We start from the raw sequence: 27,652 nt of genomic DNA on the forward strand, positions 1-27,652 counted from the left end.
TCAGCCTCTGATCAAGAGTATGCCGGTCGGACGATGGCCGTGGGACAGGGCTCTTTCCTTGGTCTCCAAGGTTCGGGGAACGATGGAGGGCGCCAAGAGAGGGAAAGAGCCGCGTCAACCAGGGGAACGCTAGGGAAGTCACGACCCTGTTGCGCCGGAAACGACACTGTCTCGCACTGGGTGGGGCCGACTTTCAACAGGCACTAGACTACCGGTTTTCGACCGGTCCGCACCGTGTCACAACGTTGCAGCACCGGTTTTCACACCTCAAGGAGACTTCTCACATTGTTTGCTTGCGCCATTGTTACCAGACCTTATCGCCTCCAACAATAAAGTTGTCCATTCCAGTTGTCTGGCCCCATCTCAGCGGAGCTGGCAGAGAGGGTGCCCCAACCTCACTCTCCAGACCAGAGGCGTTCAATATTCCGGTGGTTCAGTGCCGTGCCGATTGCCCGTGGTCCGTCTACTACTTCACACTACTCGCGTTTGGTGTTTCTCGAGAACCGACTATGGGATCTGTCAAGATTTCACAAACCCCGGCTTTATTGCCCGTATTCCTTCATCATACCTGACGTTGTATCGACCCGGTCGCCCAGAAATAAACACGAGAGGCCGCGGACACGCAACTAGTTCCTAGAGTCAAGGCACAACTCAAACGACCTGTTGGCCTCGTCTCCAACGCCCAAAACAGCGAGGCTAGACTTCAGTTTGCGGCTCTTGCCCTGCCCCTTCGTAAAGGATGGGGCCAAAAATGGCCAAGGGTGGCTGGGGCAAACCTGGGAAGCGCCTTTGAGAGGGAGCCATCATTCCCAGGTCAGTGATTCCTTGGTGTGCCCATTGTCTCATGTCTCGAGTGGCGCTTCCAGGGACATCCAGTCAGGCGTGGACCCTGGTTGGATATGGCGTTGCCGAGAGCAGGGGGTCCACGAAATGGATGGGCCCCTGGGAGGGCTTGGCTGACGGTGACCAAAGATGGATGGACGGACGCGGATGGTCCTGGTGCCATTGGTTCATCTGACTTGTTCCAGACGGCCAGAAGTCTCACCCCCCAGAGAGTAATAAAACAGCCGTCTCACCACCTTGGCATCCCCTCTTGTTCTTTCTATTCTTTGTTCTCCTGTTCTTCATATCTCTGGAGCTTCATCCTCTTTCGTTGCCACTTTGTGTGTGCTTTTCTTTCTCAGCAAACATTCCCGTCTCTCGCTAAACAGCTCAGTCGACTCTCGTTTTATAAGCAACATCACCGATAGCCATCTTCATCTGATCGCCCCTTTTCCACGCGCGCCTCTTGAAATACATATCCTTCCACCATTAATTATAACCGTCGTTTGATACACAACCACGCTTCGAGTCAACATGTTCTCCAAGGCTTTGTCAATTGCCACCATTGCGCTTGCCGCTTCGGCATCTGCTCAGACCTTCACCGCCTGCAACCCTTTGAAGAAGAGTAAGAATCCTCTCACGAGCGGATTTGCTCGTATGCTTCTGATGATGAACAGTCAACTGACTTAAATAAAAATAAGCGTGCCCTGCTGATCCAGCCTTCGGCAAGCAAACAACCTGCGACTTCACCAAGGGTGCCTGCTCCGCATTCAAGGAAGCCGATGGTACTAAGCTTTCCTACAAGGACAATGGTGCCGTCTTCGCCATCCAGACGGAGACCAACGCTCCCACCATCAGCACCGGAAAGTACATCTTCTTCGGTAAAGTTGAGGTAGTCATGCAGGCTGCCCCCGGTGCTGGTATCGTTACCTCGTCCGTCCTGCAGTCCGATGATCTTGATGAGGTAGGTACTTCTAAAGTGACTTTTCGTTGACGAAGGTGTGAATGAGTGCTAACGTAAGGGCTGCTTATAGATTGACTGGGAGTTCGTCGGCTCTGACAACGCTCAGGTTCAGACCAACTACTTCAGCAAGGGTGACACCAGCACCTATGACCGTGGCGCGTACCATCCTGTTGGCAACCCTACTGGCTCATTCCACACGTACACCGTCGAGTGGACTTCTACGCAGGTCAACTGGATGATTGACGGCAAGAGCGTTCGTGTCTTGAGCGCCGCTGCTGTCGGTGGCAAGTTCCCCCAGACTCCCATGCAGATCAAGCTTGGAACCTGGTGCGCTGGTGGCAAGAACTCTCCTGAGGGTACCCGTCAGTGGGCTGGTGGTTTCACCGACTTCTCCAAGGCTCCTTTCAACGCCTACTACAAGAGCGTCAGCATCACCGACTACGCTGGCAAGGACAGCCCTGCCAACGGTGGTATCAAGGAGTACATCTACGGTGACAACACCGGCACCTGGCAGAGCATCAAGGTCGTCAAGGGCGATGGCAGCAGCGACGACTCTTCATCCTCCGCTTCTTCCACCAAGGCTTCTGCCACCAACACCAAGACCAGCTCCGACAAGGCTTCTACCACCAAGGGCTCCGACTCATCAAAGACTTCTGATGTCAAGACTACCATGACCACTGCCGCCTCTACTGGCTCTTCCAACTCTACTGGCAGCGCCACCGTTACCAGCCCTCCTCAGACCACTAGCTCTGCTCCCACCACTGTTCCTACCACCAGCGTCCCCGGTGCCGCTCCTCGCAGCGCTGCCGCCATTGGCGGTGCTCTCCTGGTTGGTGCCGGTGTTGCTGTCGCCCAGCTTTTGCTGTAAGAGGTTTCAAATAGGGATGAAATTTACAAGGCAACCCCCTTTTATTCTGGATGTACAATTTCTTCTTGGTCATGAGATACAGCATGTAGTATGAAGCAAAATGGATATACCAAACTGCACGCGGAGAGCAGGCCATCTAATATTATACAATTTCGACTCGATTCTTTGTTCCCAAGAAATTGGGGTTATTCTTTACGCAGAGCCCATTCCTGGCATGCAAGTTTTGGCCCTCGGGTATGAACGTTTAACGCTGTTTTTTAATGAGGAGGTTTGCTTTGATTCCCTTTTTGACGAGAAGTTTCTGATCCTTCAGTGGTCTTTTGTCGGCTCCGTTGCCGAACAGATCCGATGGACAGGGTTTCTCTACGAAATGGGTGGGCATGAGACGGAAGATGAGGTGTTTTTTGTGGATATTGCTTTGGATTGCACATGGATACCTAGCCGGGCTGGAAACTCTATTTTGATTGGCATTTAGTAGTAGACATTTTAGAATATCTCTTGGCTCGTATTTAAATACTGTACACACAAAATTGAACAAGAGTTTGGCTAATAATCCCACGTTTGAAAATGAGCATTGTCCCACCGGAATAGTACTGTAATTGGCATTTTCCGACCGACACCCCTTGAGGCATTTAACGTATCTCATGTGTCTGTGGACGTGCAATACAGTACTGTACTCTACTGTAATGTAAGATGGAGCATTAAAAGCAAAAACCAACATTAGGGCCAACTGTTTCAAGGACGCAGCCCAAAAAGCACTGACAACCAACCAACATGCCTTACACGCATCCCGCAATATTGGAGCATGACTCTTCAGGGAAATTACGCCCAGATGCTTTTTGCGCTTTGTTTTGTTATTGCCCCTGTCAGCCCACCCCGTCCACTCGCTTTGATAACCCCTGTCCCTCGCTCGGCCTTGTTTTTCTGCATACATAACCAAGGAGCCAACCAGCCCAGCCCAGCGAGGTCCGGGGTCGAAATGAGACGACCTCGCATACGAATTACTTCCAGTGGGCCATGCAGGAACGTCCGCAACTCGAAAGTACGGCCGAGATGGGGAACGTTGGTAGGCACATTCTTGTTCGGGCATGGCCGTATTAGTAGCGTAGGGCTCGTGCTCTTACGTCAGGGCTTGACGGCGCCTTTGTTTTAGTTGAGACGTATTTTGCACAATGGTGTGTTGATGGATGGATGTCAGTTGCTCATGACGGCGTTTTTGGCGGTAGGCTGCATACGCCAGGTTTGTTTGTTTGAGATGCATGAGGTGAGATTTGTTCCGAGATGTTCGGCTGTGGCCGAGGTGGGGGCTGATGGTAAGAGTAAGCATACATCTTGATCTTTGATGGAGGTCACTGCAGCTGAGGTCACTGCAGCTGAGGTCACTGCAGCTGAGTGCCAGGTCAAGTCTGCCTTGGTTTTGGTCGGAGTGCCTCTTATTTGATTCAAGTTGTGTAGGTTGGGACGATTAAACGAAAAGGGTGTCATCTGGAGTGACAATCTGATGTCGGGGTAAAGGGTTAATGTTGATCAACGGATCCAGGCCGTTTGAAAGTCTACATAAAGTTTAACGGTTTTCTGTCTAGCCGCAAGGCCTTGAGTCTAAGCAGCCATGAAAGCTAGGTGCATAACCTACATATTCAGCCATGATGACATGGCGTACTGGCGCTTTATGCTATATTTACGGGCTTCGTGTGTCGCGTCCATGATATTCGGCACTTTGGTTGGGCTATGAAAGCCAGAGTCACCATTGCGCTTGATTCAACCAAGGAGCGGATTGCAGCCCGCTCTTTGATGCTTACTCCATACATAACCTGAGCAATGCTGAGATATGACAATATTAAATGCGAGATATGTCTTCTCAAACGTTTGTTTGGAACCTCTGCCCGGTTTACAGGCTGAAAATAACAAATAAGTGTCCAACGAAGGCGACCGTTTTCTAACTTGGTTTAATTTAACGCCACAAAAGCCTCCAAATCAAACTCTGCTGGTCTGGAAACTGCAGTACAGAAAGCTAATAATATCATACAGTCTGGAGTTGTCGGCTTCACGCTCTTGTTGGCAGGCTCACAATCTTCTCTTGCGCAAAGTCCATGCCGTGTAGAACTATGGAGCGAATATCTTGAATGCATTTAGGTACTTAGGCAACGATAGTAATGGTAAAACACGTGTCAAATAAGCGAAGCAAACCAGCCCAGTATCGTTACCATGGGCTGCACCAGCTGTCACTCTTCTAGATGCTTCGAGTGACCCCAACCTTCAACCACGAATCTCGAACGATACGGGCCGCATCTTCGCCAAATTCTTCTTCAGCACAGTCGACAGTAACATCCGCAAATTGTTTAAAACTGCAACGGGCCGGAATCTTGCCACTGTTCATAGCCTTCCACCAGATCTGCCCTGCCTTCTCCCAAGAATAACCTCCAAAGGCGACAGATGCAAGGTAAAACGCTTTGTTTGGAATGCCGGAGAAAATGTGTACCCCGCCATTGTCCTCGTACGTCTTTTCGTAATTGATCATGTTGTCGACCTGAGGATCTTTACCCTATGGAAGAGGTTAGATAATCAATACCGGGCGATAATGTTACAAGGGTAGTTCTTACGAATCGGGGATCATTGTAAGCAGTCCCTGGAGCCTTCATGCTGCGGAGAGCTAAGCCCTTGACATCAGGCAAGAGACATCCTTCGCCGATAAGCCAATCAGCCTTGTCAGCCTTCTCATCCTCAGTCAGCTGCTTGATCATGATCCCGAAAACATCAGAGATGTGTTCATTCAAGGCCCCCGGCTGGTCTTGATAGTCAAGAGGGCTGGTGTGCTCGGTGACTGCATGGGTCAACTCGTGTCCGATAACGTCCACGCAGTTAGTGAAGTTGTTCAAAAACTCTCCACCATCGCCGAAAACCATTTGCAAACGGTCTGGGTCCCAGACTGATATCCCGAGTTAGTTCACATCAACAAGAACGACAAGTACATCACGGGATTTGACTAACAAGCATTTTCATAGCTCTCTCCAAAATGAACTGACGAAATGACATCACAGTTTTTGTTGTCGATCGAATTCCACTTATACTTCTCCTTGTAGAACTTCAGCACGGCGCCAACATTGTCATAAGCCTCATTCACAGCCTTGTCCTTATTCTTGGGCTGACCCTCCGCGCGCTTCAGCGTTCCGGGAAGCTTATCCTCGTCCGTGGTGCGTTCGGCATCGTAAACAGCTCGATAAGGAGCATCCTTTGGGCCTTTCTTGGGTTTAGCGAGGGACTGTGCCCCTTCGTGTGGTTCAACTGATGTACGTTTTGGTAAGTTTACTATGTTTGGAAGACATATCAGAGAAGAAGAAGTACAACCTTTGGCACTGATCAAAGACTGAGCATGCTCCAAGTCCCTCTTGGCACGGGTGCGGGTAACTTCGTCAACGTCGTCAGCTATAGATAGCTGTTCCAGCACTCCTTCCGGAATGAATGGCGAGGCACGAAGGGCAGGGACTTCACCGCGAGCACCGCGGGGCTGAGTTAGGACAGCAAGTCGCTCTCGTCGAGCCTCGATCAACTTCTCATGGAACTCAACACAATGCTGAGCAGTCTTGCGAATGTCCTCCGAATTGTGAGTTGAGGCTGCGATGGCCTTGAGCAGGTGAGGTGGCACAATGAAACAGTGGCAAGACATGATGATAAACGGACAAGGATACAACGGAGTTGCGGGCAGAGGTACAGAGAAACAGGTAGATGGGATGACTTGTTTGGAATGACGGAAAGGCGTAGATTGCTAAAGAGAATCGTTGAACGGTAGCAAAAACTTTTGTGTGGTTTTTGGGCAGCTGCCTTCTGGTTTAAATAATTCGTGTCAGGTGCCATCAACCGACTCGAAGGCAGGAACGAACGTTTGGATCCGTGCTTCTCGTGACTTCCCAAAATTCGTCCTCAACTCTGTAGCACCATAGCACCAGGCTTCTGCCTATGACACTGTGCCACTCCAGCCTCACCATATAAGTCCAGCTCTCCTCTTGGTTGCATCCTGGAGATCAATTGACTAGGGACCTAGATACGGAGTATGTGCTTCATTCTGCTTCTTCCAATGCCTAGTTGATACTGGATGTTTTCGCAACGGATCCGAGAACCTGGCGGACTGGACATGCGAGCTGACACGACAAACTTCTCTAGTTCGATCTTTCGATCTCGGAAAGTTACTGAGACGCCCCGCAGTTGCAAGCAAAGAATTGATATCTACGCTGTAAATCATATGCAGACTTAATATCGATCAGTATGGGCTTTGCAAGCTGCAACGTGAAACATTGAAAGATAGAGGCTGGAGCTGAATCCAAGTGTGCCAATCAGGGGGCAAACCAACACACACACAGGTTCGCAGAAGAGATACCAGAAACGTCGAGAGCCAGGCAGATATAATACACAACAGTCTAGAACAGAGGTTTCTTCAGCTGCTATGAGATCGGGCACCTCACCGGTCCCGATTTCATACCTGGTCTGCAGCCACTGTGCCAATGAGAGCCAAAACCTTGCACTCCAAAGGGTCCAGTTCAGCCCTCATCGATCGCCCAGATTGTGACTGGTGTTAATCATGGATGCGGGCCGAATCGGTGGCGTCGTTCATGAGTGCATCCAGGAGTTCCCATGTTTGAAGCATCGGCAAATTCAGGACTGGGCAACGCCATTCTGTGCTCATTCTGGAATAGCTGTTCGTAGCATCTGGGTGCGAAAATGGGGCGATAATGGCAGCATCATTGGCGAAAGGACCGACTAAGGCAAAGCTATTTGTCTTCGTGTTTTCTCATGTATAGTATACAGCCTCAGTTCAAGACGTCACGAGTTGGAAAGTAGAGCAGGTATTGGCTCTTTCAGGATAGCCAACTGAGACAATATTGCAGATCGTGTTACGTAGAGCTTGTAGTCGCAGCATATAAGGTTTGTAGGCAAACTTACCTACCTAGGTATCCAGCCAACGCTGATCACACGACAATTGTCATCGTTGCATTATGACGGTTGCAGCTCATTTTCTTGCTATTATTTTGCCTGGCTGCGAATAATTTTGGGTTCGTTCTTTGTCAGATTGTCACGGCTTGCACCGTCTTCGAAAGCTTGTCGGATTTACTCCCAACCTACGACATTAAGTTGGCCAAGCTACGAAGAACATACCCAAGGGCCTGCACTCCCAGGACTACATGAGCAGAAGTGAACAGGACAAACTACCTACCTAGGTAGGTATGCGACGTGACAGTATGTCAACTACTGGTACCAAAGTCGACCCGAAGTTTACGTAGCATTTGGGCATATTTTTAAGATTGGTCGCGCAATGAGCCATCAAATCGATACACAGTATTTCGAAAAACGGTCAAGGTTCAGTCGGCATCCGACTTGACAGGCATCGGACCTGCCCCTGCCATCAATTCGTCGCTCCTGCCGTTTCATGGCGAGGACAAGTGCTAGACACTTGGCAGCGGACGGCAACCCCTCAATCTTGAATGTTGCACTTCAGAAGCTTCGAGTTGGGTGTTTCCACAAAGGATTCTGGCACTGAATATTGGCGACATCCCAAAAGTGGGAAATTTGGACTCCTGCTCGATATCAATGTCGCTGATTGACTGGCGCTTCCCAATATGAGTTATCTCCAAACTCCCGCTTCTTCTCACCCAAACCATCCCTTGGATGACGGGACCAAATCAGATCGTCCAAGCGCCAAAGACATGGACTCCAGCATTCACCAAATACAAATGCGATATAAGCTCTCCCCAGTCACGATGAAAACTCTTTGCAGCGCCTCGTCAAGCCCGGATCGTCGAGAAGTCCTCTATAAGTCTTGTCTCGCGAGTGAGTTTCGGTCTTTCCCGTTGAAACAAACCGAGCGAAACTTCTTCCGAGAAATAAACGATCATACGGCTATACCATATACTGTCAAAGACACAATCGGTCAGCCCTGGCATAAGGTGTTTCTGCTGGTTCAGATAGATCTTCTCCACAATGGCTGGCCCAACAAAATTTCCGCCTCGGCGAGGAAAGAACTCTATCAGGAAAGAGGCCGAATATATTCGCTTCTGGATCGAATCCTACGATGCCTAACAGATATTCTGGGATGCAGACTGGACGCGAGTGGCCTAAACACATCATTGGACGTGTTGCGGAGTATTAAATCAGGGGTCTGGGAAAGCGCAGGCCAAGAGCTACTTTTGGTTGATGGTATCGGTGCCGTGAAAATGGAGAAATTGTGTCGGAGCGGCATCAAGACCATTCATCAACTGGCAGGACTTGATTTTTGCCAGGTTGAGAGGCTGATGAGTCGCAACCCGCCGTTTGGCCACAATTTGCTGCAACAACTTGCAGGCTTTCCGCAGCTATCCTGCCAGTTTGAAACAATCCGCGAGTACACGCCAATTGCGCGACCTCCACATGGTGACGGTCGAATGGTGGCCTTGAAGCCAGGGCTCTTCATGTGTCGGATCGTGCTGAAGTATGGTAATTCCCAGCTACCACTCTGGAATAAAAACAACCCTTGGGTTACCTTGGTAGTAGATGGCGAGAATGGCAGACTTTTGTGGTTTTGGCGCGGAAGCGTGACAGAGCTCACCGGGGAGAAAGAACTGCTTATCGGCATAGAAGTCAAAAAGGGCGAAAAGATTGGGCTTAAGTTGGCGTGTGAAGAGATAGTCGGTACAATGGCTCAGTCAACGCATCAGATACCCTGATGAGGTAGTATTGGTGCTTGTGTAGCTACTAGGTAGATGAGAGGCCTGATTTCCGCAATGAAACTTGAAATGATGTTGCATGTGAGCCAGTGTCGTGAGATTGAACTTCGGCCCTGCATCCAGAGATTTGATACTTCGGACGGAGTACGGGGTGTAAAGTCTTTTGTTCACTCATCAAGATTGACTTGGCAGAGGCCTGAACGGAATATTGAACTCGACCGCCACGATCGCGAAGTCCTGTACAGTATGCAGGCTGATACGACCAATGGCGCATCGACAACTGAAATGAGGATAGGCATTTGATGAGAGGCTAAGGAAGCCGAAAAATACGATGAGTGTCTGGTGGGGACAAATTGGTCTCGGAGAGCCTTGGACAGCATTGACTGCCACCCGCAACAACTTTATTTGCACGGGAAGTGTTACACATTTTCCGAATTTGAGCTTGATAAATCCGAAATCTTCTGTCATCAATGTCAAGGCTTGTGATTCGTGATTCAGTCGGAGATGGGCAGGGCCAGAGTTGGTCCGTGTTTGAGGCAGCCTCATCCGCAATCCGCACGGCACAGAGCATCCCTCGCTCTTCGCTCGACTCTGCACATGATGAAGATTCAGTCAAAAGTACGGGGAATGCCTCGACCATCAACATCCTGTAGGTACTCCCTCCCGAGGCATCCAGCACAGCAAGTTCAAATGCGGTCTACGATGGCCCATGACACTGCCGTTAATTAGCATCGGTTTCTCATTCCTGCTGCCCATTGGTTAATCACCAAGGTTCACTTTGGATTTGTCTTGGCTTGGCAAACGGTACTCACAATCTCCACTCACCAGACACACCAGACATTTACGATGAATACGGATTGAGATTGCACCGCGCGCTTACTACCAGGAAGGCGCCAAGATCTATTTTGACTGGACCGTCCTCTTTGAGACCTAATGACTCTCTGAAAAGCGTCGCCGAAATCTTATTGCCTCCGTCTCTGAGCACTGTTAGGAGTCCTCGATCAGCTCCCTCCGAGAGTCTATTTTCGAGACTTTTCCGTCCGAATTCATGGTCTACATCAGCCGCACCTTGTTCCTGCATACCTTCCTTCGACAGCGCATCCGCCTCATGGGGAAAAGCAAATGCTTGGCAAGGTTAAAGCAAGGGGAGCCCCGGGCAGTGGCGGCCATTCATATCACAATGTTCCACTGGTTTCCAGTGCATGACAAGGTTGTGAAGCTAAGCTTTCAGCCCATTGCCCCATTCGGGACTCGGTTTGGGACATGGGTCTGGCTTCCAGACCCCTGGCAAGTTCCATTGGGCTGAGAATAGCTTCACATCCCTAGCTGCCCTTCTCCTTCGGAGTAGGCTTAGGCTTTCCCGTCTCCCACTCAGACGTGAGAACTGAGCAGAATACTACCAGAGAACCATCCTGTGGCCGCGTGTGGAACATTTCTAGACCCTGGTGTACAGAAATTTAAGGTGAGGCGTACTTTTATTTCGCTGCAGGGACTATTCCTTCGATGGCCTGGTCGTATAATACCGTGGACGCGCCAGTCCTTGGCTCAACAACGTTTTGTGACTGACACATTACACTCGATTCTTGCCGATTGTTCTTTGGACATTTGCGATTCTTTCCTCCTCAATAACTTCTTGATACCAATTTGGTTCCATTCTCTTGATCCAATCTGTTCCCTTTCTACTATTTCGGCACCCCTCCTTTTATATACACAATGCACGCCTCCGCAATTCTTCTCAGCCTTGTCGGGCTTGCGACGGCAGCCGATTTGGCCCCCTTCATCAACGATATCTCTCCCATTATGGACCTCCGAACCCTTTCTATCCGAGCCACTGGCGGTTGTGATGTCGGTTCCCCTTGCGGGCAGAGCTGCATGCCCACCGGTTCCGCTTGCTGCTCTACAACCAAGGGATCCTACTGCGATCCCGGTTACCGATGCACTTCTGACGGATGCTGCCCTGTTGGAGAGTTCTGCAACGGTCCTCCTACCGGCGGTTGCAAGGACGGCAGAGTCTTGTGCGGCAAGTCTTGCGTTCCCAAGGGCTCTTCATGCTGCTCCCAGACCACTGGTACTTTCTGCGGCGCCGGAACTAAGTGCATAGGCACTACTCAGTGCGATGGACCTCAAGGAGATGGTTCTGGTTCTGGCTCCGGAGCTACGAATACCCAGGGCAGCGGTGCTACCAACACTTACTCTCTTTCTCCCAGCACCAACACTGCCGATAGTGGCAGCGGTTCTGGCTCTGGCTCTGGCTCTGGTTCTGGCTCCGGTGACAGCACCACCAGTGCCGGCGGTTCATCTCCTACCGGTAACGGACAGAGCCACCCTCCTCCTCCCGGTGCCGGTGTCATCAACACCCCCAACATCTTGCTTGGCCTCGTGGCTGCTGCTCCTCTCTTGTTGTAAGCGGTATAAGTGGGTGGAAGACGCACCAGCACCAACTCAACTAGTCTACTTGTCCCTTCGCAACCAACATTATCCACCAAATACAAAACACATCCATTCTCTTTGAGACCTGGCCCATTCACTTGGTTTCTCACCATCAGTCGGCGAAACTTAGGAGGTTGAGTAATCGAGTAGAATATGCAACGGAGGACATGCATCCCAGTTTGAAGAAAGAGCCAGGGCAAGTGCGCACGAAGCGTGAAGAGTCGTTTTAGCAATTAGATTGTCTTTGAGAGGAAAGCTATATTTATAATTTATGTAATGCTAGAATGCTATGAATTCTTTTCACTCTTTCGTCCACTTCAGCTGTGAGTATGAGCATAACTCACACTGACCCTGGCACTCGCCACTTGTCTGATCCAGCTCCTTAACATGGCTACAAGCTTTGGGTGTTTGAGGTGTTGCCTTTTCTTGCACTTCGTCTCCCTTTGAGTGCTTCAAGGTGTGGGCGAAGAGTAAACTGGGATATGGCCTAGTAACAGTGCACATATGGATGAGCACTTCTGCACGCCTCTCACCACAAGAGGAGAGATGTTCTTAATTTTTGCACAGTATCTAGTTTACGCTTTTAGATATCGCAAGATGTAGGTAGAAGACACCTAGTACGAGGCCACTAGAGCAAATACCTTGCCTGCATCTTAAACTACTCAAAGAATGGTACTTGACACATAGCTGCTTTGAGCCGCCACGGGCCAAAGTACAAGATGTGTTACAAGGCACAGAGTTAATGGTAATCGGGGCCTGCAATTTATACAAAGTGTCGTGAGATTTATGCTTCAACACGGAGAGATCTCCTCTCGTCCATGACTACAGTACAAGCGCCGCTAGTCCACTCCATCTGCGACGTGTTGCTCTAAATCCAGTTCGGTCCTCATCAGGTCCAACTGACAAGACTATAAAAATAATACAAGCACAAAAGAACCCGTTTTCCTGTTTTCCCCGCCTACTCCACAACACAAACTGGTGATTTCTACTGCCTTGGTACACCACAAATGAATACATTTTTCTGTTGCCATGCAAAGAGCCATTAGCTCTGGTATCGTGAGTGAGTAGCGTGTTATTGTGAGGGGCGACTGTGTGCTGAGCGGCTATATTTTGTCAACGGTATGTCTCCTTTCATTTCTTGGCGGCTGTTTGGTCGAAACCGTCAAGCATCGTTTCCCTCATTTGTTCTCTCCTTCTGGCTGACGCCTCCTCTTCTGACTTCGGTTGCTCGATTTCCTTCTTCGAATAGCTGCCTTCTGCTGAAGTAGAGGTGTCGACAACATTCTTAGCCATGGTCTTGGCTTGAGCCTCGCCTACTTTGCCGTACACGCTTAACCCAGTGGCAATCATGCCACCGATATCGCCAACATTTCCGGGAACTACAACAGCAGTACCCTCTTTGGCCAAGTTGCCAAATGCCTCAACATACTTCTCAGCAACAGTCAAGCTGATGGCACCCTTGGCACCTTCTCGGCCATCGAGAATGGCCTTGGAAACCGCGTCGATACCTTCAGCTGTGGCTCGAGCCTTGAGAAGAATTGCCTCTGCCTCACCATCGGCTTCATTGATGCGCTCGGCACGCATAGCCTCGGAAGCGAGAATTACACTCTGCTTCTTACCCTCCGCGATGTTGATGGCACTTTGGCGCTGACCCTCGGAGTCGAGAATTTCTGCTCGCTTGGATCGCTCGGCTGTGACCTGTCGGTGCATTGCTTCGACAACGGCGGCGGGAGCATGAATATCTCGAATTTCATATCTTAAGCATGTAACGCCCCATGCCTCGGCGGCGTCATTTATAGCAGCAGTGATGTTGGTGTTGAGTGCTGCGCGCTCCTTTAGAACATGGTCCAAAGTAAGCTGACCGATCTCGGAACGCATGGTAGTCTGGGCAAGCTGGGAGATGGCATATTCTGCGTCTTCAACGCCATAGCTATGAGGTAGAAGCTATGTTAGCACAGTGATTTGGTCGTTCAACGATCGAAAGAAACGGCAATTGGCCGGCCCAAAATCACTGTTTGCGGATGATGGAGCCGACTGTGAGTTTGCGGTGAAGGACTTACCTGGCTTTGTAAGCATCAAAGACTCGAGTGTAGAGGACGCCGTCAAGTTCGAGTGTGACATTGTCGGCAGTAATGGCACTCTGGCTAGGTATCTCAATGGCAGATTCCTTGAGGCTCTTGACATAGGCAATGCGATCAATGAAGGGTATTAAGACTGCCAGACCTGGTTCGAGGATGCGATTGAACTTGCCCATGCGCTCAACAATCCATGCTGTCTGCTGAGGAACGAATCGAACAACCGTATTGGCAGGGAGTCGAGGCTTCTGGAAATATGATGGCAGTGGTCCGGCGAAGCTGGCCGGGAGGAGAGTTCGGGCGGACGAGGTAAAAAGACGAGCCTGCTGTGAAAGCAACGGGCTCCGGAGAGCAGCTCGAGTAAGAGAGGCGGCCACCATGATGGGCTTCTTGCGTACGTCACAGCCACTCAACGCAAATGACGCCGCTCATGAGCCGGGCAAGGTGATTGGGAAATTTGTCGACTCGACGGTGAGGACAATGAGTGCGGCTGCTTGGGAAGTTGACCAGAGACTAAAGCTGCGCTACGTAACCAGAAATGCGCTCCGAGCTGATGGTCGTCTGAGTTCGGGGAGGTACGCGGGCCGAGGTTTACCCGTTTGGAAGTCTTGCTTGACCTGATGGGCAGGCGCGGGGCGAACTGGAGCTGTGAAGAAGGAGCCACTGGTCAAACGTTTGACAGACTCCAGCGCCTAGTGAGGACTGGCTACAGCGGTCCTGCCGCACCAGGCAATATTGAGCCCCTCAGCTTGAGCCTCTCACACCAGACATCCAACTGCCAAGCCAGCCAGCCTGGTGAGTCTCGGAGCTGCTGCCCCGCGTCTGATCGTTTGACCACCACTTGACCTCATGCACCTTGACTTTGGCCTGCACTCACAACTCGGACCCTTGAATCAACAATCCCTCCCTCTGTCCAAATCGGCCACCGACCTGTTGGGGAACTTTGCTTGTCGCAGAGTGCATCCTTCCCCTTGGACCTGACTTTCGACCGCTCACGTCATCGAAGGAAGAAGTCGTCTCTATCCTGCTACAATGTCTGCCAAGGTTCCACGCAACTTTCGCTTGCTGGAGGAGCTGGAGAAGGGCGAGAAGGGCCTTGGTGCCGAGGCTTGTAGCTACGGTCTTGAGGACAGTGAAGACCTTCTCATGAGCAACTGGAACGGGACCATTTTGGGACCTCCTCATGTGAGTGCTTTGCATGCATCCCCTATCGTTGACCCAAATGCCCTGGAGCTTGTCCGCGTCTGCCATTGTGCAGAGAACGAAACAATGAGGGGCAAATGGAGGGGCACTCGTTCCCTTCCGTTCCCTTTTCTTTCCATTATTTTTTCTTTGGCGTTTGGAGTTTACTGAATTGAATCCTTTGCTAATATCTCTCCAACGTATCGCACAGTCTGTCCACGAGAACCGTATCTATAGCGTCAAGATGCATTGCGGCGACAACTATCCCGATGTGCCTCCAACGATTCAGTTCGTTAGCCAGGTCAACCTGCCTTGTGTTAACCCGCGCAACGGCATGGTTGATCCCAACCAGCTTCCCTGCCTCGCCCAGTGGAAACGAGAAAACACCATGGAGACAGTTCTTATCGAATTAAGAAGGTATTTACTTGTTCTTACAACCGACGGTTATTGCGTTGATTAGACTAGTTTGGCGAGGTCGTTGACATCATTTAGATACATGGCAGCCCCGATGAACAAGAAAACTCCCCAACCCCCGGAAGGCTCGACCTATTCATGAGCTCCTTGAAGACCACGTAGAGCATCGATGAGGGATATTCTTAATGGGAAGAGTAGATGATGGGCACCCACACCCCAGCACTTGACAGCCAAGACATATGAACGAAACCACAAACGTACGAATCATTAGCCAGGAACAAGCATTTTCTTTTTCAAACGTCGCCTTTTATCTGAATTAATTGATTGTATTATGTCTGGCCGGATACACAATCCCAGCCTGCTGGCTATGGTGATATCCAAAAATAGAATTGGGTAGCAACTGTCGTGGCTTTGAGTAACAAGACCGATACCAGACGGCATGCAATTGCGTCCCTACTTTCAATATGATCAAATCAACAAGAGAATTCGCGTAATTATGCGCCCCCAACAAATGTTGCCTATTACCTATCCGAAAACGGATGTCATGGCAAGCATGTCTTGCTTGTATGCAATACGCCACATCGAAAAAAAAATGTTTAAGGGTGCTGAAATGTTCCGTGGCCTCTGCTGGCACACTACCTCGACTACTGTTGTCCGAGAAAAGAAAAATTGAGCGGTGGTAAGGTGATATCCATATTAATTAAGAAAAAGTTGATGCCAGACTGGCAAGTATGAGCATGTGTCATTAGAGTCGTCATGGGTAAGTTAATCATCATCTCCCCACCACCCTAGTTCCCCGGCATTACTCAAGAGGCCTGGTCCAACTGCACTCAGACGTGCCGTATTGGTCATCGTCGTTCTTTTTGCTGGAACAGAGGGGAAGGCCCCAGGGGAAATCGGGCTATCAGCACGGGGAACATCTTCGGCTTCATTAAAGGCCGGCTCCTCCTCTTCTTGATCATCACCCCGGTCCTCAATGTTCTGCCTGGAGAACGTGTTGGCACGGAAGAATGACTGCGAGTTTGTTGCGAACGAATCTCTTGCCCGCTTACTGTTTGCTTTGTGTCGATTATGCTCAGGCCAAGGTCTACCAAGCAGCGCATCTGAAGTCAAGGACCCTGCAATGGGCGAGGTTGCTGATTCCCAGTCTTGAATATCTGCCATATCCGGACTTGGCTCAAACTCGTCCAAGTACAGAAGCACATCTTGCTGACTATGACTACTGACAGTGTCACGGCTCGATGAAGATTTGAGGCTCTTTACGTGCTTTGGAAGTTCCGGCAGCGCAAGTTTTGGCGGAGGCCCGGCAGGACTTGGAGGAATGGAATCGCTGAGACCCAGGCCCTGTGTTTGAAGAGGAGGCAGGACACCAGATGACTTGCGCCGGTCTGAACAAGGCTCACCATCAATACTGGCGGCTTCCCTGAAAGATGGCGGTGCCGGGAACCCAAAATCAAACGTCGAGCCAGTGATGGTTGTTTGCGATCCTTTTGATCGATGCCCCTTCTGTTGGCCCTCTTCCATGGGAGTTGCTGGCTCCTTAGATGACAGGCTGCGTTCGATTTCTTCGATATCCTCGACATCCTGTTGCTCGCACCGGCTATCCTTGAACCGGCCGTTGATGCCCTCATCAACTTCATCTTCATTCCCTTCTGATACTTGGGACATCGACGTCCTGTGCATGGTCTGTTGTTTGCGTCGCAATGCGGACAGCAGCATTTCCTCTTGGTGGGTGACTGCCATCAGTCGATTGTGACTTCCAGACCCGTCAACAGACGAGTGCGCGGAGCGGATATAAAAGTCAACAGATGTTGGACTCAGCGGTGGAGTCAGTTGATCTGTTGACGAGGCTCGATGAAGAGTCTGTTCTCGCGAACCTTCTGTGTTTGCAATGGAAGCTTCCTCCTTCTCTTCCCCAATGTCCACATTGGATGGCCGACGAGCCGGCAGCATGGTGATGGCTCGAGCCTCCTGGATGCCATACCCGGATGTCCCTTGCCACGTCATTCCCGAGTTCACCGAAAAGTCCGACGTGGCAGAGTTTCTGGAAGAAGAGGCTGCTTGAGACAGGTTCCCAATCGGCGTCTCAGACCGTGAATCGATGGTTACAGGAGTCTCGCGGCCGCTCGCAGGAGGTGGAATAGTAATGTACGTATTCGATGCTGCAAAACTGGTTCGTTTGCCTTGCTTACTCGATTGGCTCATTTGTTTTCGGCTAACCTTCGCGCCGCGAGCTGCCCTGGGCCGGCATTCTTCGAGCGGAGGTACTCTATCCTCAACATTTGACGGACTTCTTGCAGGTGCCGAGACTGGGGATCGGATTATTGGCCGTTCTGGTTCGTTATCGTCATCTTCAGAGTCCGAAGAAAGCATCAACACACTAGTTTGAAGCAGGTCAGTACCCATGAGCGACCTATCTGTGCTTTTCGACGTCTTTGACGTTTTGGTGTGACGGCTGGAGACGCTCCTGGCGGCATCTCCGGGCGACGTTTGCAAATCTGCTTTCGTGAACGTGGTGTATTTTGGCGTCTGAGGTATGTGATATTGCCGCCGATGAGAAGGTCTTGTCTCCTCCTCTTGATCTTCACCTGGGCGCTCCATTACATTATCTAATGTTAATATTCCATTTTCAGTCATTCTCAAGCTCGGCGTCGAGCTTTGCCTCATAACATGTCGCAAGGACATTTGCTCATAGTGGTCGTAGAGTGAAGGAGTTGGCGGCCCGAGTCGGTTGCTGCCACTGGTTCCAGGCCGAGGTGCTTCAGGGATTGGGGAATGCAGCTCCTCCTTGGTTCGCTTCTTTCGAATCTTTCGTGACTCGCGAGAGCGAGTTGACATTGGTGAGAATGGTGACAGAATGGATGGTGAACGCAGCATACGATCAAAACCAGATCCAGTATCCAATCCTGTTGCTTCGGTATCGCTCCCTTTCCGAGTGGTGAGGGAAAGATCCAGCTTGGCTGGCTTCCGCTTGGTCCTCCAGCCTTCCTCTCCGGTGCTTAAGTTTAGCCCCAACTGTAAATTTGGAGGCAGGCCTTTTGCAATGGCAGACGAAGATGTTTGTTGGGAAATTGACAATGGCAGCTTTGATTTATCATACCACGATCGAATTGTCGAGGATGAGCGACTCTTTCTCAAAGCTCCTGTGGTTTCTGACCGACCACTTTCGGTAAGATCACCAAAGTTGATAGCATTCAGTCTTAAAGGATGAGGAATGATATCGGACTCTTCCCCCCAACCTTGGTCCGACCTGGCAATGGCAACCTGATTGTCACACTCATAACCTCGCAGTTCCGACTCGGAATAACTTGCAGCGGTAATTGGAGACCTGTCATCGGTGGTCATTGAGGACGCGACATCATCCCAGCTACCCGGAGCATCGATATTCAATGGTGTTGAGCCTAAGATCTTGTGCGCCTTACTCATCGACGGTGCGTTTGGCGGAGGCGGCTTACTGGTTTGCTTCTTGCGGCTGGTGATAGAAAACGGAAATCTTGCCATATTTCCACCCTGTCCCATGGGAAGCTGCCACACAGCTTCCCAACTTGCTATCTCAAACGCAAGACGGTGATGGTGAGAGACGTCATGTGTAGAGTGGCAGAGAAATATCCCTCTTTTTTAGTGTGTGTTTTTCAAGCAGCAGTTCTCTTCCTTCCTCGAACTACGACTTCACTCGACGCCTCTTGCTGCCGAAACCCGGTGGTTGTTCTTGGTTGTGATGTGGGCGAAGCTTAATGACTGAAGCGGATGGATGTTCTTCAATTCGGATCGCCAGCACCCTCGATTTAATGTCGCTTTTATTCCAACGATGTTCCAACTGGCGAGTTTATGAATAAGACAGGGTGACAGGAGGGAAAGATTCCTTGCCAAGAAAGAAAGAACTGGGATTTGCTTGCGAGGCACTGGGTATGTGAGATGGATGTGGCCTCCCCACCGTCTAATTAGAGGCAATCCACGAATGCGCCAGGCCGATCAAGCTGAGCAGGGGACGTCGGAGGAGAGCCTTTCCTTGCCAGGATACTGGGCAGCAGATGACGGCGATTACCCCGACCGAAGGATATTGCTGATCTTGGTGCGCCTCCCTTGGGATGAAAGAATGAGACAAGCAGGACAGGCAGGTCGCAAAAAAACAGTATCGACTGGCGGTCGTGTGCATGAAATCGACCAAATGCCGCCGCCGAAACAAGAAACTTGCAAGGCTTCCCTGGACACTTGTACTCGGAGAAACGGCTTCTGGTATTCGACCAGCCATATACTCCGTACTCCGTACTCGCGCCGTTACCAACTGAGCTATGGCTGGATTTTTTTCCCTCTTTACCACTCAGGGTTGCAACCTTGGGTCTCCTTGACGGCCAGCACTGGCTCGGCTCTGGTACTGAGGCTGGCTTGCAGCTTGTCTGGGGTCAACCATCTCGTGATGGATTGGCCCAAGCCTCTAAAAACTGGCTTGTCGGCCCCTGTCCATCCAGCTTGTTGCTGATCCTAGCCTCGGTGGGTGCTGAAGATGACGGCGTGGTGCCGCTTACACTAGCTCGTCTTGGAGATAGTTTCTACACCAAAGAGGGTCGCTCAGCTCCATGCTCGTGCCAAAATGGAGTCACGCAGCCAGGGGTGCAAGAGTTTTGCTAACTCTGAAGGTGGTAAGAGAAGCAGCTTGGAGGCCATTTCGGTCCTCCTAGCTTCCGAAATATTGTACCGCCCACCACTCGGAAGAGAGGTCGCTTCGAACTGGGCGAGCAAGATACAAATACAGCCAAGCACATGGGATTCTACAAGCTTGGTACTCTGTGCAATGGGCATGGTGACAAGGGTCCGGTCGCTTAACAAGTGAACCCAAGTGTCATGGGGAAGGACCTTGCGTGTCAGTGGCAGCGACTTTTCCAGGAGAACAATGCGTATTCAAGTCATATGGACAATGCAACAGTCGGTCGAATCTGTCTGAGGGCAATATCCGGTGTTTTAATGTGGCGGCGGTGGCTCAACACAATTTGTGCTAAACGGAAAATGGGGCACATCACCATGTTGCCATTGAAGAAGAGGAGGCTTGCACGAAGGGTCTGGTATGTGTTCTCTAATAACTAATATCTGAGGTCATCCTGTGGCTCTTACTGGGACAGTGCACCGGAGACCATTGAACTGGGTGGTTTGATAGAATGCTGCCAGAGTAGCAGTGAGAGGGAGAACCAAACAGCCATCACGACGCTCGCCCTTTACGATTCCCGGACTGTATTGAAACTCGAACTTACCAAAGACGGCCCGAATCTTTTTGTCTGGGCAGTTGGGTAATGAGATATCGAGGGCTTTGTGGACATCCTGAACTGCTGCTGGCCACTCAATTCTCAAGGAAAGAAGGTCACACTAGACACGAATTTAGCCGCTGTTTGTTTCCATGACCACATATTAATATGAGGATTCGCTCAGGCACTTGCTAGCCTGCCCTTTCTGTCCTCAACAAAGGTTGAAAGGTCCTCCCTCCATCATGGTTGGTGGGTGGCACAAGGAGATCGGCACGAAGCCACGTCGAGCCATCACTGGCAATAACGAGCGTGCCGCACAATGTCACAGCCGTTGGAAATTACCAGCTAGTCATTTTAGCGGCTGGGGAGATTGGGAGCCGTCTGGCCATGTCCTGTCATGTCCTACAGCACGAAGTACTTCGTGACAGCGTGCTTGAACAAAGCATCAAGGCCATGTTAGGTCCTGCAGCGCATTGAACCCGCCCATTGTAAGTACTGACTGACATGTCAACATTTAGATAATGACTTGATTCAAGCCCGACATGTCTGAGCCTGACTCAGAGCCCTGGTCCTTGTACGGAATGGAAGCTCGGATGTTCTAGAAGTTGGGTTTGCTGTGCAGCAAAGAGGGACCTGGTCTGAGACTGACCAACTGACTTGTCATACTAGGAGCACCGGATTCGACCTTCAAAGTCCACCAAAGCACTGGGATATTACCCCAACTTCGCCCGTACTCCATTCAATATAGTACAGTACGTCAGGGCCAACTAATTAATCTCAACTGTCCTGCAGGTAAAATTTCGTCCCCAAGTTGAGGCTAGCCTAGCCTACATATGGGCTACTCATTTGTCCACCCAGCAGACTTCACCAGACTACGGAGTACATACAGAGCACATTGACCACACCAACCAGCATACCACCTCTTCACGTCAGTTGCCGCCCACAGTGTAATGCAGCGGCCACAGGGGTGGAGAACGGGAGATGAAAGAATGACGATATTTGCCTTTCTTGGCATGTGCCAATTCGCCCATCTCAGGGTTTGCTTTTGAACAACCAACCTCAGTCAGTCCCTGCGTGGTGTTTTTGACAGCCTTTTTCTTCCACCTGGCCGTTTTGTCTTAGATTGTCCGATTGGATCATGTATATCAATCCCCGGTACTTGTTTCCTATGCCACAGTGGTGTCGCTGCACAAAACAAAACACGACCCTGCGGTAAACGCCTAAACTTGGTTGCTCGGCTCCTTTCTCGCCGAAAGAGACTTTCCTAAGTGGCCTTCCTCGGTGACCGTCCCTGGCGCTCGGGGCAAAAGTAGATGGAACAGGCAGCTCAGCGTGGTCTTTTTTTGCAAAAGGGGCTCTTGGCAGGCTGGTACTTTACATCTTTCTGATATGAAAAGGTTCTGGCAGCCACGTATTCCCCTTTTCAGCACACAAATGCTAGTCCAGGGTCTTGTTGGCCTATGCGGAGCAAACACAGGTTGATAGCTTGTTCCCCTGTTCCTTTCCTGGGACGCACAGTACCGGCGATCGTTGAGGCCCTGGCATGCCCTGCCCTGCCCTGAAAACAAAATTTACTTTGGAGGAACCCCTGGCTTACAGGCAACGTTGTACAAATGCGTGCAACTTGGACGGAACGAGGCTGAAGTTGACATGCTTGCGACCCGACAGCTTGGACAGGAAAGGATAAGACGCCGTTTTCTTCCCGTGGTTACACCCGCGCCTCTAACGATGGAACAATTTCACAGATTGCTGGCATTACAGACCCTTGATGTTGCGACTTCTACCTTTTTTTCTTTTTTGTTTGGCAAATTTTGAACCATCAGGTAAAATGACTTGTCACGATTGTGTTGAAGTCAGCTCACGATGCAGTAGTTGGCTTTTATTGCCAACGAGCCACGTGTGCATCCAGGATTTGGAACCTTGCAGATACACCGTGCCTCGTATGAAATACTCGACGCCTGAGACAGTCTCATTGTCAGGCTGATGAGTATCATATATGGTGCAATGGAATACCTCGTGAAAGATGGCATGGAACCTGAGCTGTGTTTGAATTCTGACTGATGCGTACGGAGTAACGACCTTGCGATTCAATCAGGGTTCACGCTAATGCCATCTTCTCATCATTCGGCAGAAATCTTCACGCGATGTGGGCAGACATCATAGACTGGACTAGTTTCATTCTTTGACCATGTCTGCCATGTTTAACAAGAGGTACAGTGTGATGTGTGGTAACAAACCAAAGAAGGCACCTTTTTCTCCATACGCCATGCCTCAAATTCGCAAAATACTCAAAACTCCGTGTCCGGTGGAAGACAAGACAACCGCTGCGCCATGACCATGACCACGTTACAGGTACCTCGTTTGAAGCCATTCCTCATTCCTCATGCCTAAATCCAATCCGTACTGTGCCCACCATTTCCTGGCCCTGTTTTGGTCCGCATCGCCGATGCTATCCTCCAAGGCTTCTTCAATGTTGAACGTCCGGAACTCAACGAGCTGCTTTCTCCCTTCCATGCCTTCCAGCTCGCCGTGTGCAAACTTGCGCCACCACTCCAGCACATCGACATGCTGGTGTATAGTCGAACTGAGTAAAACATCAGGATCAAAGACGAGTTTGTTGTCACCCTTGAGACGGCGCCAAGTCTCGAGGACTTGGACTTGGCCCCAGCGGGAAGCGACCTTGGTCACGGCATCGCCATGAGCGACAGGTATACCCGATGCGTCCCACCACTTGAGGACGTCTGCTTGTCCGTGCTGCGATGCCCACAGGAGAGAGCGGCCGGGACGGAGAACAATTTCTTCGTCTTGAGCCGCGGCATCACGCCACCATTCGAGGACGAGTAAGTGTCCGCGACCGCTGGCTTGTTCAAGCGCTGTTTCTGTGTACCGCAGGGGGAGGCCGGAGCGGCGCCACCACCAGTCCAGGATACGGACGTGGCCGTTCTTTGACGCTCCATCCACGGCTTCTGCATCGTACATGTGTTCGTCGCGGAACCATTTGCTTTGCTTCCAAAAATCGAGAACATCTGTTCGTGGGTAGTATGCTGAAGCATTGGTGGGGAGCGTGGTTCCGTCAAAGGCTCTAAATAGGTCTGGCCGGTTTGCCTCCATGTAAGCCAGGACATCAATAAGAGCGAAGCGGATAATGAGTTTGACAACCAAGGCGGGCACATCTCGAAAGTTGGGCGGGGATTGTGATAATTTTTTGCATATAGCTGCCGAGTTTCCCGTAAGTGCTGTCCATTCAAGCTCGTGCTCGTATACTTTGAGGGGAACAGAAGGATCCTTGGGTTCGAGGGACCAGGCAGTTGGCATGGGAAGATTGGTATACATGCCGAGTGCTTTGGCGAGTTCCCAGTCACCAGCTTGGTCGAGGACCATTGTCCATATTTCGGGCGGTAGTTTCGAGCGAATTTGAACATTCGTATCGGGGACAACGACAGTTCCAGTGGCTATTTCGACATCTCGACCAAGGCCCAGTAAATCGGCTTGATTTTTAATTATTCCAAGCACCTCGTTGAACCCATTCCAGTTGGGCACCCTCTTGGGATTCATCTGCCCCTCGTAATGCCATAGAATCGGCGTCATGACTCGAATCCAATTCCACTTTCTGTGTATTTTACTGAGTTGTCTTTTTGTCGCCGGGTTAGACCACATGTGTGTGCTCATGCCCGGAACCAGCACGACGCTCTTTTGAATATTCCATCCTCGCAGTACTTCGCCCAGAAAGGTGTCGGCAATACCGGCCAGCATCTTGGCAATCCCATCTGCGTCCAGAGGAACGCAGACTAACAAGTCGGCCCAATCGACTAGTTCGAAGGCTTGCTGGCGGAAGAACTCGACGTCGTCGGCGCGTTCGCCTTGTCCCGTGGCAAGGCTCCGATTTTCCATGACAATGATGGTCTGGGTAAGTCGGGGGACAACATCGTCGACAATGGCTCGCATTTCGATATGGGGATTCTTGGACAGTCGCACGACGAGCGCTTGGGCCCATGATGTATCGCGGGGTCCGGTAGCGGCCACGAGCAGGTGCAACTTGCGATTTCTCGACGAGGACATGTCCTGCAGAGACGAACATGACGATGCCGACGATGTTAGGCGTGGCGGAAGAAACGACAAGTTCTCCATGATGATGCAGTTGTCAGGTCGCAGGACATGGTGAGGGATTGATTCGCTGGTGCTTTTCGTGAAAGCACCAGGAGCGGTGTGGATGGGAACGCAGATGTCTGGCTTGGTATGGGCAGCTTCAGCTTTGGGCAGCAGCAGCAGCAGCAGCAGGAGGAGGACGCAACGGTCAAGTTCTACGGTAGCAGTTGAGACTTGGCCGAGGCTGGTGTTGACTCCCAACTAGAACTGGAGTGGCGAGGGGGTGATTGGTTCTCTGGGAGGGTATCGTTGATGGGTGATGATGCACGTTGATCAAATGTTCTGTTGGTTGAACGAATGGAGGATGAAGTGGTTCATGTCCACTGGTTGGATTGGGAATGGGCTGACGGAGGAAAGACGTCAAGGTGCGCCCCGCGCATCAAATTGATGTTTTAACTTTTTTTGGGCTGCAGGAGATTGGAGGACACGAGGGCATGGAGGGATCAGTTGAGATCCGTGAGGGCAGGGGCAACAGACCAGACCAGACCAGACACCAGACACTCAACTGCATGTCGACTGTGAAAGACAAATGCCCGCTGAACCTCAGTGGCTTTTAGTGAGTCTGCAGCCTGTAATAGCCGCTGCGACCCGCTGACTGTCCCTGCACCTGTGGCCAGGCTATTCCAGATGTGAATATCTCTTTGGTCTCAGTGCACATGGCTGTCTCGCAACTCGGGAACACCGCAGAGCCTGCATTGCCTGAATACTGTATACAATCAAAGTGTATGAAAATCCCACCAGTGAATTGTAGCTACTGGCTATTCCATTGGCAAGACACAGGATCTGATGGAAAAAGACAACATTGAACCTGAATACAAAGTTGCACACTTGAGGCGTCATCACATGACTCGACTCGGCCGGGAACGGGGAACGACCAGGCCTGCACAGGCGGGCTTACTGGATTGGACTGAAGTTGGGACTCATCCGGTCTGGTGCTGTCCTGGATGCCACTGGAGCAGCCGTGGCGCCAATTGAACTTTGAGCCTTCATGTTCCATCCAGAGCCTGCATGTGCCGACGACAAAAAAAAATAAAAGCTAAAAATCTCATTGGCAAACTCTTATCGACGAAGCATTTAAACATGCAACAATAGCAGTCAATCGCATTCACGGAATATATCTGCGCCAAACCAGACATTCGCATTCAGTCCAGCTCATCCGTCCTCCGAGTTTCGGGTCTCTGCTGCAGACTCAGTCTCATTCGTCTCATTCGTCAGTCACATCAGGCCTTTCTCGTTGCTGCAAGTCCCACGTCTAAACCGCTTCGCGCTAAAAATTTCTCTCACCACCTCGACCTCAAACCACCACTCTCTACTTCAGTCCCTTTGTTGGCGCAAGTCTCAACGGCAATGTTGGATCAAATGGCAAACGAAATCAAGCTCATCTCTGGGAGCTCTCACCCGGAGCTCAGTGCCAAAGTCGCCAGCCGGTACGTCTCTTTTTCTGTGCTTCTTGGTGCATGTTCATCGTGCAATTCATGCCGCCGGTCTCTTCCGATGGCCGCAATATCAAGCAACCACTGACATTCACAACTCCCTCAGGCTAGGCATTGATATAGCCAACACCATGAGTCTCAACTACTCAAATCAGGAGACCAGTGTGTCTATTGGAGAATCTGTTCGAGATGAAGACGTCTTCATTCTCCAGTCGACAGCCCCCGGGGATGTCAATGACGGACTAATGGAACTGCTCATCATGATTCATGCATGCCGAACTGCTTCTGCTCGCCGAATCACTGCAGTCATTCCCAACTTTCCTTACGCCCGCCAGGACAAGAAGGACAAGTCGCGCGCCCCTATCAGTGCCAAGCTCATTGCAAACATGCTCCAAGTTTCTGGTTGCGTATGTCCATCACCCAGGTATAAGTTTCCTCTCACAACCAGCTAACACATTGCCTCATAGAATCACGTCATCACCATGGACTTGCACGCCTCTCAGATTCAGGGTTTCTTCAACGTTCCTGTCGACAACCTCTATGCTGAGCCTTCTGTCCTTCGCTGGATCCGCGAGAACCTGGAATCACAAAACTGCGTCATCGTGTCGCCTGACGCTGGTGGTGCCAAGCGAGCAACCGCCATCGCTGATCGTCTGAATGTCGGGTTTGCTCTGATCCACAAGGAGAGACCTCGCCCCAATGTCGTTGGTCGCATGGTCCTGGTTGGCGATGTTCAGGACAAGGTTGCCATTCTGGTTGACGACATGGCTGATACCTGCGGAACTGTAAGCAAACATATCCTGCCTCTTTGTTAGGTTCCAGTCATAAACTTTTTCCTAACCGTCCCGACACTATAGCTTGTCAAGGCCGCCGAAACTGTAAACCAGCACGGCGCAAAAGAAGTCTACGCCATCGTCACTCACGGTATTCTAAGTGGCAAGGCTATCGAGAACATTAATGCCTCATGTCTCGCCGGATTGGTCGTCACCAACAGTGAGTCAAGTTCGCGACTTTGCCACCATGTCTAATAAGATGCTTACTGCTTTTTTGTGTAGCCGTTCCCCTCGGTGACAAGACTGAGAGATGTCCCAAACTTAAGGTGATTGACGTCTCGGCCACTCTAGCAGAGGTATGTGCGATGCAGCATTCCAACAACAGTGTGGTCATTGTAACTAACAGTCCTCTTTCAGGCAATTCGCCGCACACACAATGGCGAATCGGTTTCTTACCTTTTCACCAACGCCCCTGTCTAAGCGTCGATGTGTTCACGATTGAATTTGAAAATACCTTGGCTTTGGCGTTTGTAAGTTTCCGTCTTGCACACACCTCACATGGCAACTCGATGAGGGTATTTAGCTAACAGCTTCCCAGTGTTATGATTGATATTTT

At 50.7% G+C, this 27,652-nt stretch overlaps 12 protein-coding genes across 12 annotated transcripts; 7 read left to right on the forward strand and 5 right to left on the reverse strand.

Moving 5' to 3' along the window:
• Window positions 1-1,356: 1,356 nt before the first annotated feature.
• VFPPC_01632 (cell wall glucanosyltransferase Mwg1) lies at window positions 1,357-2,654 on the forward strand (the record flags this gene model as incomplete). The annotated part of the gene is made up of 3 exons (XM_018281424.1): window positions 1,357-1,447; window positions 1,524-1,786; window positions 1,857-2,654. 3 exons carry the CDS (start codon window positions 1,357-1,359, stop codon window positions 2,652-2,654), a joined length of 1,152 nt encoding a protein of 383 aa, XP_018150128.1.
• A 100-nt stretch (window positions 2,655-2,754) lies between these two features.
• Window positions 2,755-3,129, forward strand: VFPPC_15402 (hypothetical protein; the record flags this gene model as incomplete). The annotated part of the gene is made up of 1 exon (XM_018293155.1): window positions 2,755-3,129. One exon carries the CDS (start codon window positions 2,755-2,757, stop codon window positions 3,127-3,129), a length of 375 nt encoding a protein of 124 aa, XP_018150129.1.
• A 1,755-nt stretch (window positions 3,130-4,884) lies between these two features.
• On the reverse strand, window positions 4,885-6,318 carry VFPPC_13123 (peptidase M4, thermolysin; the record flags this gene model as incomplete). Its single annotated transcript, XM_018290900.1, has 4 exons — window positions 4,885-5,196; window positions 5,255-5,580; window positions 5,643-5,936; window positions 5,997-6,318. The coding sequence occupies 4 exons, from the start codon at window positions 6,316-6,318 to the stop codon at window positions 4,885-4,887; spliced, it is 1,254 nt and encodes a 417-aa protein (XP_018150130.1).
• Window positions 6,319-8,263: 1,945 nt separating this feature from the next.
• VFPPC_01633 (meiotic helicase) lies at window positions 8,264-9,346 on the forward strand (the record flags this gene model as incomplete). Its single annotated transcript, XM_018281425.1, has 1 exon — window positions 8,264-9,346. The coding sequence occupies one exon, from the start codon at window positions 8,264-8,266 to the stop codon at window positions 9,344-9,346; it is 1,083 nt and encodes a 360-aa protein (XP_018150131.1).
• A 1,713-nt stretch (window positions 9,347-11,059) lies between these two features.
• VFPPC_01634 (hypothetical protein) lies at window positions 11,060-11,752 on the forward strand (the record flags this gene model as incomplete). Its single annotated transcript, XM_018281426.1, has 1 exon — window positions 11,060-11,752. The coding sequence occupies one exon, from the start codon at window positions 11,060-11,062 to the stop codon at window positions 11,750-11,752; it is 693 nt and encodes a 230-aa protein (XP_018150132.1).
• A 1,155-nt stretch (window positions 11,753-12,907) lies between these two features.
• Window positions 12,908-14,231, reverse strand: VFPPC_01635 (stomatin family protein; the record flags this gene model as incomplete). The annotated part of the gene is made up of 2 exons (XM_018281427.1): window positions 12,908-13,706; window positions 13,837-14,231. The coding sequence occupies 2 exons, from the start codon at window positions 14,229-14,231 to the stop codon at window positions 12,908-12,910; spliced, it is 1,194 nt and encodes a 397-aa protein (XP_018150133.1).
• Window positions 14,232-14,883: 652 nt separating this feature from the next.
• On the forward strand, window positions 14,884-15,493 carry VFPPC_15403 (ubiquitin-conjugating enzyme spm2; the record flags this gene model as incomplete). Its single annotated transcript, XM_018293156.1, has 2 exons — window positions 14,884-15,036; window positions 15,245-15,493. The coding sequence occupies 2 exons, from the start codon at window positions 14,884-14,886 to the stop codon at window positions 15,491-15,493; spliced, it is 402 nt and encodes a 133-aa protein (XP_018150134.1).
• A 719-nt stretch (window positions 15,494-16,212) lies between these two features.
• On the reverse strand, window positions 16,213-18,948 carry VFPPC_13124 (hypothetical protein; the record flags this gene model as incomplete). Its single annotated transcript, XM_018290901.1, has 1 exon — window positions 16,213-18,948. The coding sequence occupies one exon, from the start codon at window positions 18,946-18,948 to the stop codon at window positions 16,213-16,215; it is 2,736 nt and encodes a 911-aa protein (XP_018150135.1).
• A 1,503-nt stretch (window positions 18,949-20,451) lies between these two features.
• On the forward strand, window positions 20,452-20,733 carry VFPPC_15404 (hypothetical protein; the record flags this gene model as incomplete). The annotated part of the gene is made up of 2 exons (XM_018293157.1): window positions 20,452-20,489; window positions 20,538-20,733. The coding sequence occupies 2 exons, from the start codon at window positions 20,452-20,454 to the stop codon at window positions 20,731-20,733; spliced, it is 234 nt and encodes a 77-aa protein (XP_018150136.1).
• A 1,374-nt stretch (window positions 20,734-22,107) lies between these two features.
• VFPPC_15405 (hypothetical protein) lies at window positions 22,108-22,714 on the reverse strand (the record flags this gene model as incomplete). Its single annotated transcript, XM_018293158.1, has 2 exons — window positions 22,108-22,382; window positions 22,543-22,714. 2 exons carry the CDS (start codon window positions 22,712-22,714, stop codon window positions 22,108-22,110), a joined length of 447 nt encoding a protein of 148 aa, XP_018150137.1.
• Window positions 22,715-23,030: 316 nt separating this feature from the next.
• Window positions 23,031-24,812, reverse strand: VFPPC_01638 (phosphopantothenoylcysteine decarboxylase; the record flags this gene model as incomplete). Its single annotated transcript, XM_018281428.1, has 1 exon — window positions 23,031-24,812. One exon carries the CDS (start codon window positions 24,810-24,812, stop codon window positions 23,031-23,033), a length of 1,782 nt encoding a protein of 593 aa, XP_018150138.1.
• Window positions 24,813-26,177: 1,365 nt separating this feature from the next.
• On the forward strand, window positions 26,178-27,516 carry VFPPC_13125 (ribose-phosphate pyrophosphokinase 2; the record flags this gene model as incomplete). The annotated part of the gene is made up of 6 exons (XM_018290902.1): window positions 26,178-26,257; window positions 26,370-26,670; window positions 26,731-27,048; window positions 27,121-27,256; window positions 27,319-27,392; window positions 27,454-27,516. 6 exons carry the CDS (start codon window positions 26,178-26,180, stop codon window positions 27,514-27,516), a joined length of 972 nt encoding a protein of 323 aa, XP_018150139.1.
• Between the last annotated feature and the right edge of the window lie 136 nt (window positions 27,517-27,652).

The sequence above is a fragment of the Pochonia chlamydosporia genome, chromosome 1, assembly GCF_001653235.2.
Source record: "Pochonia chlamydosporia 170 chromosome 1, whole genome shotgun sequence".
Taxonomy (NCBI): domain Eukaryota; kingdom Fungi; phylum Ascomycota; class Sordariomycetes; order Hypocreales; family Clavicipitaceae; genus Pochonia; species Pochonia chlamydosporia.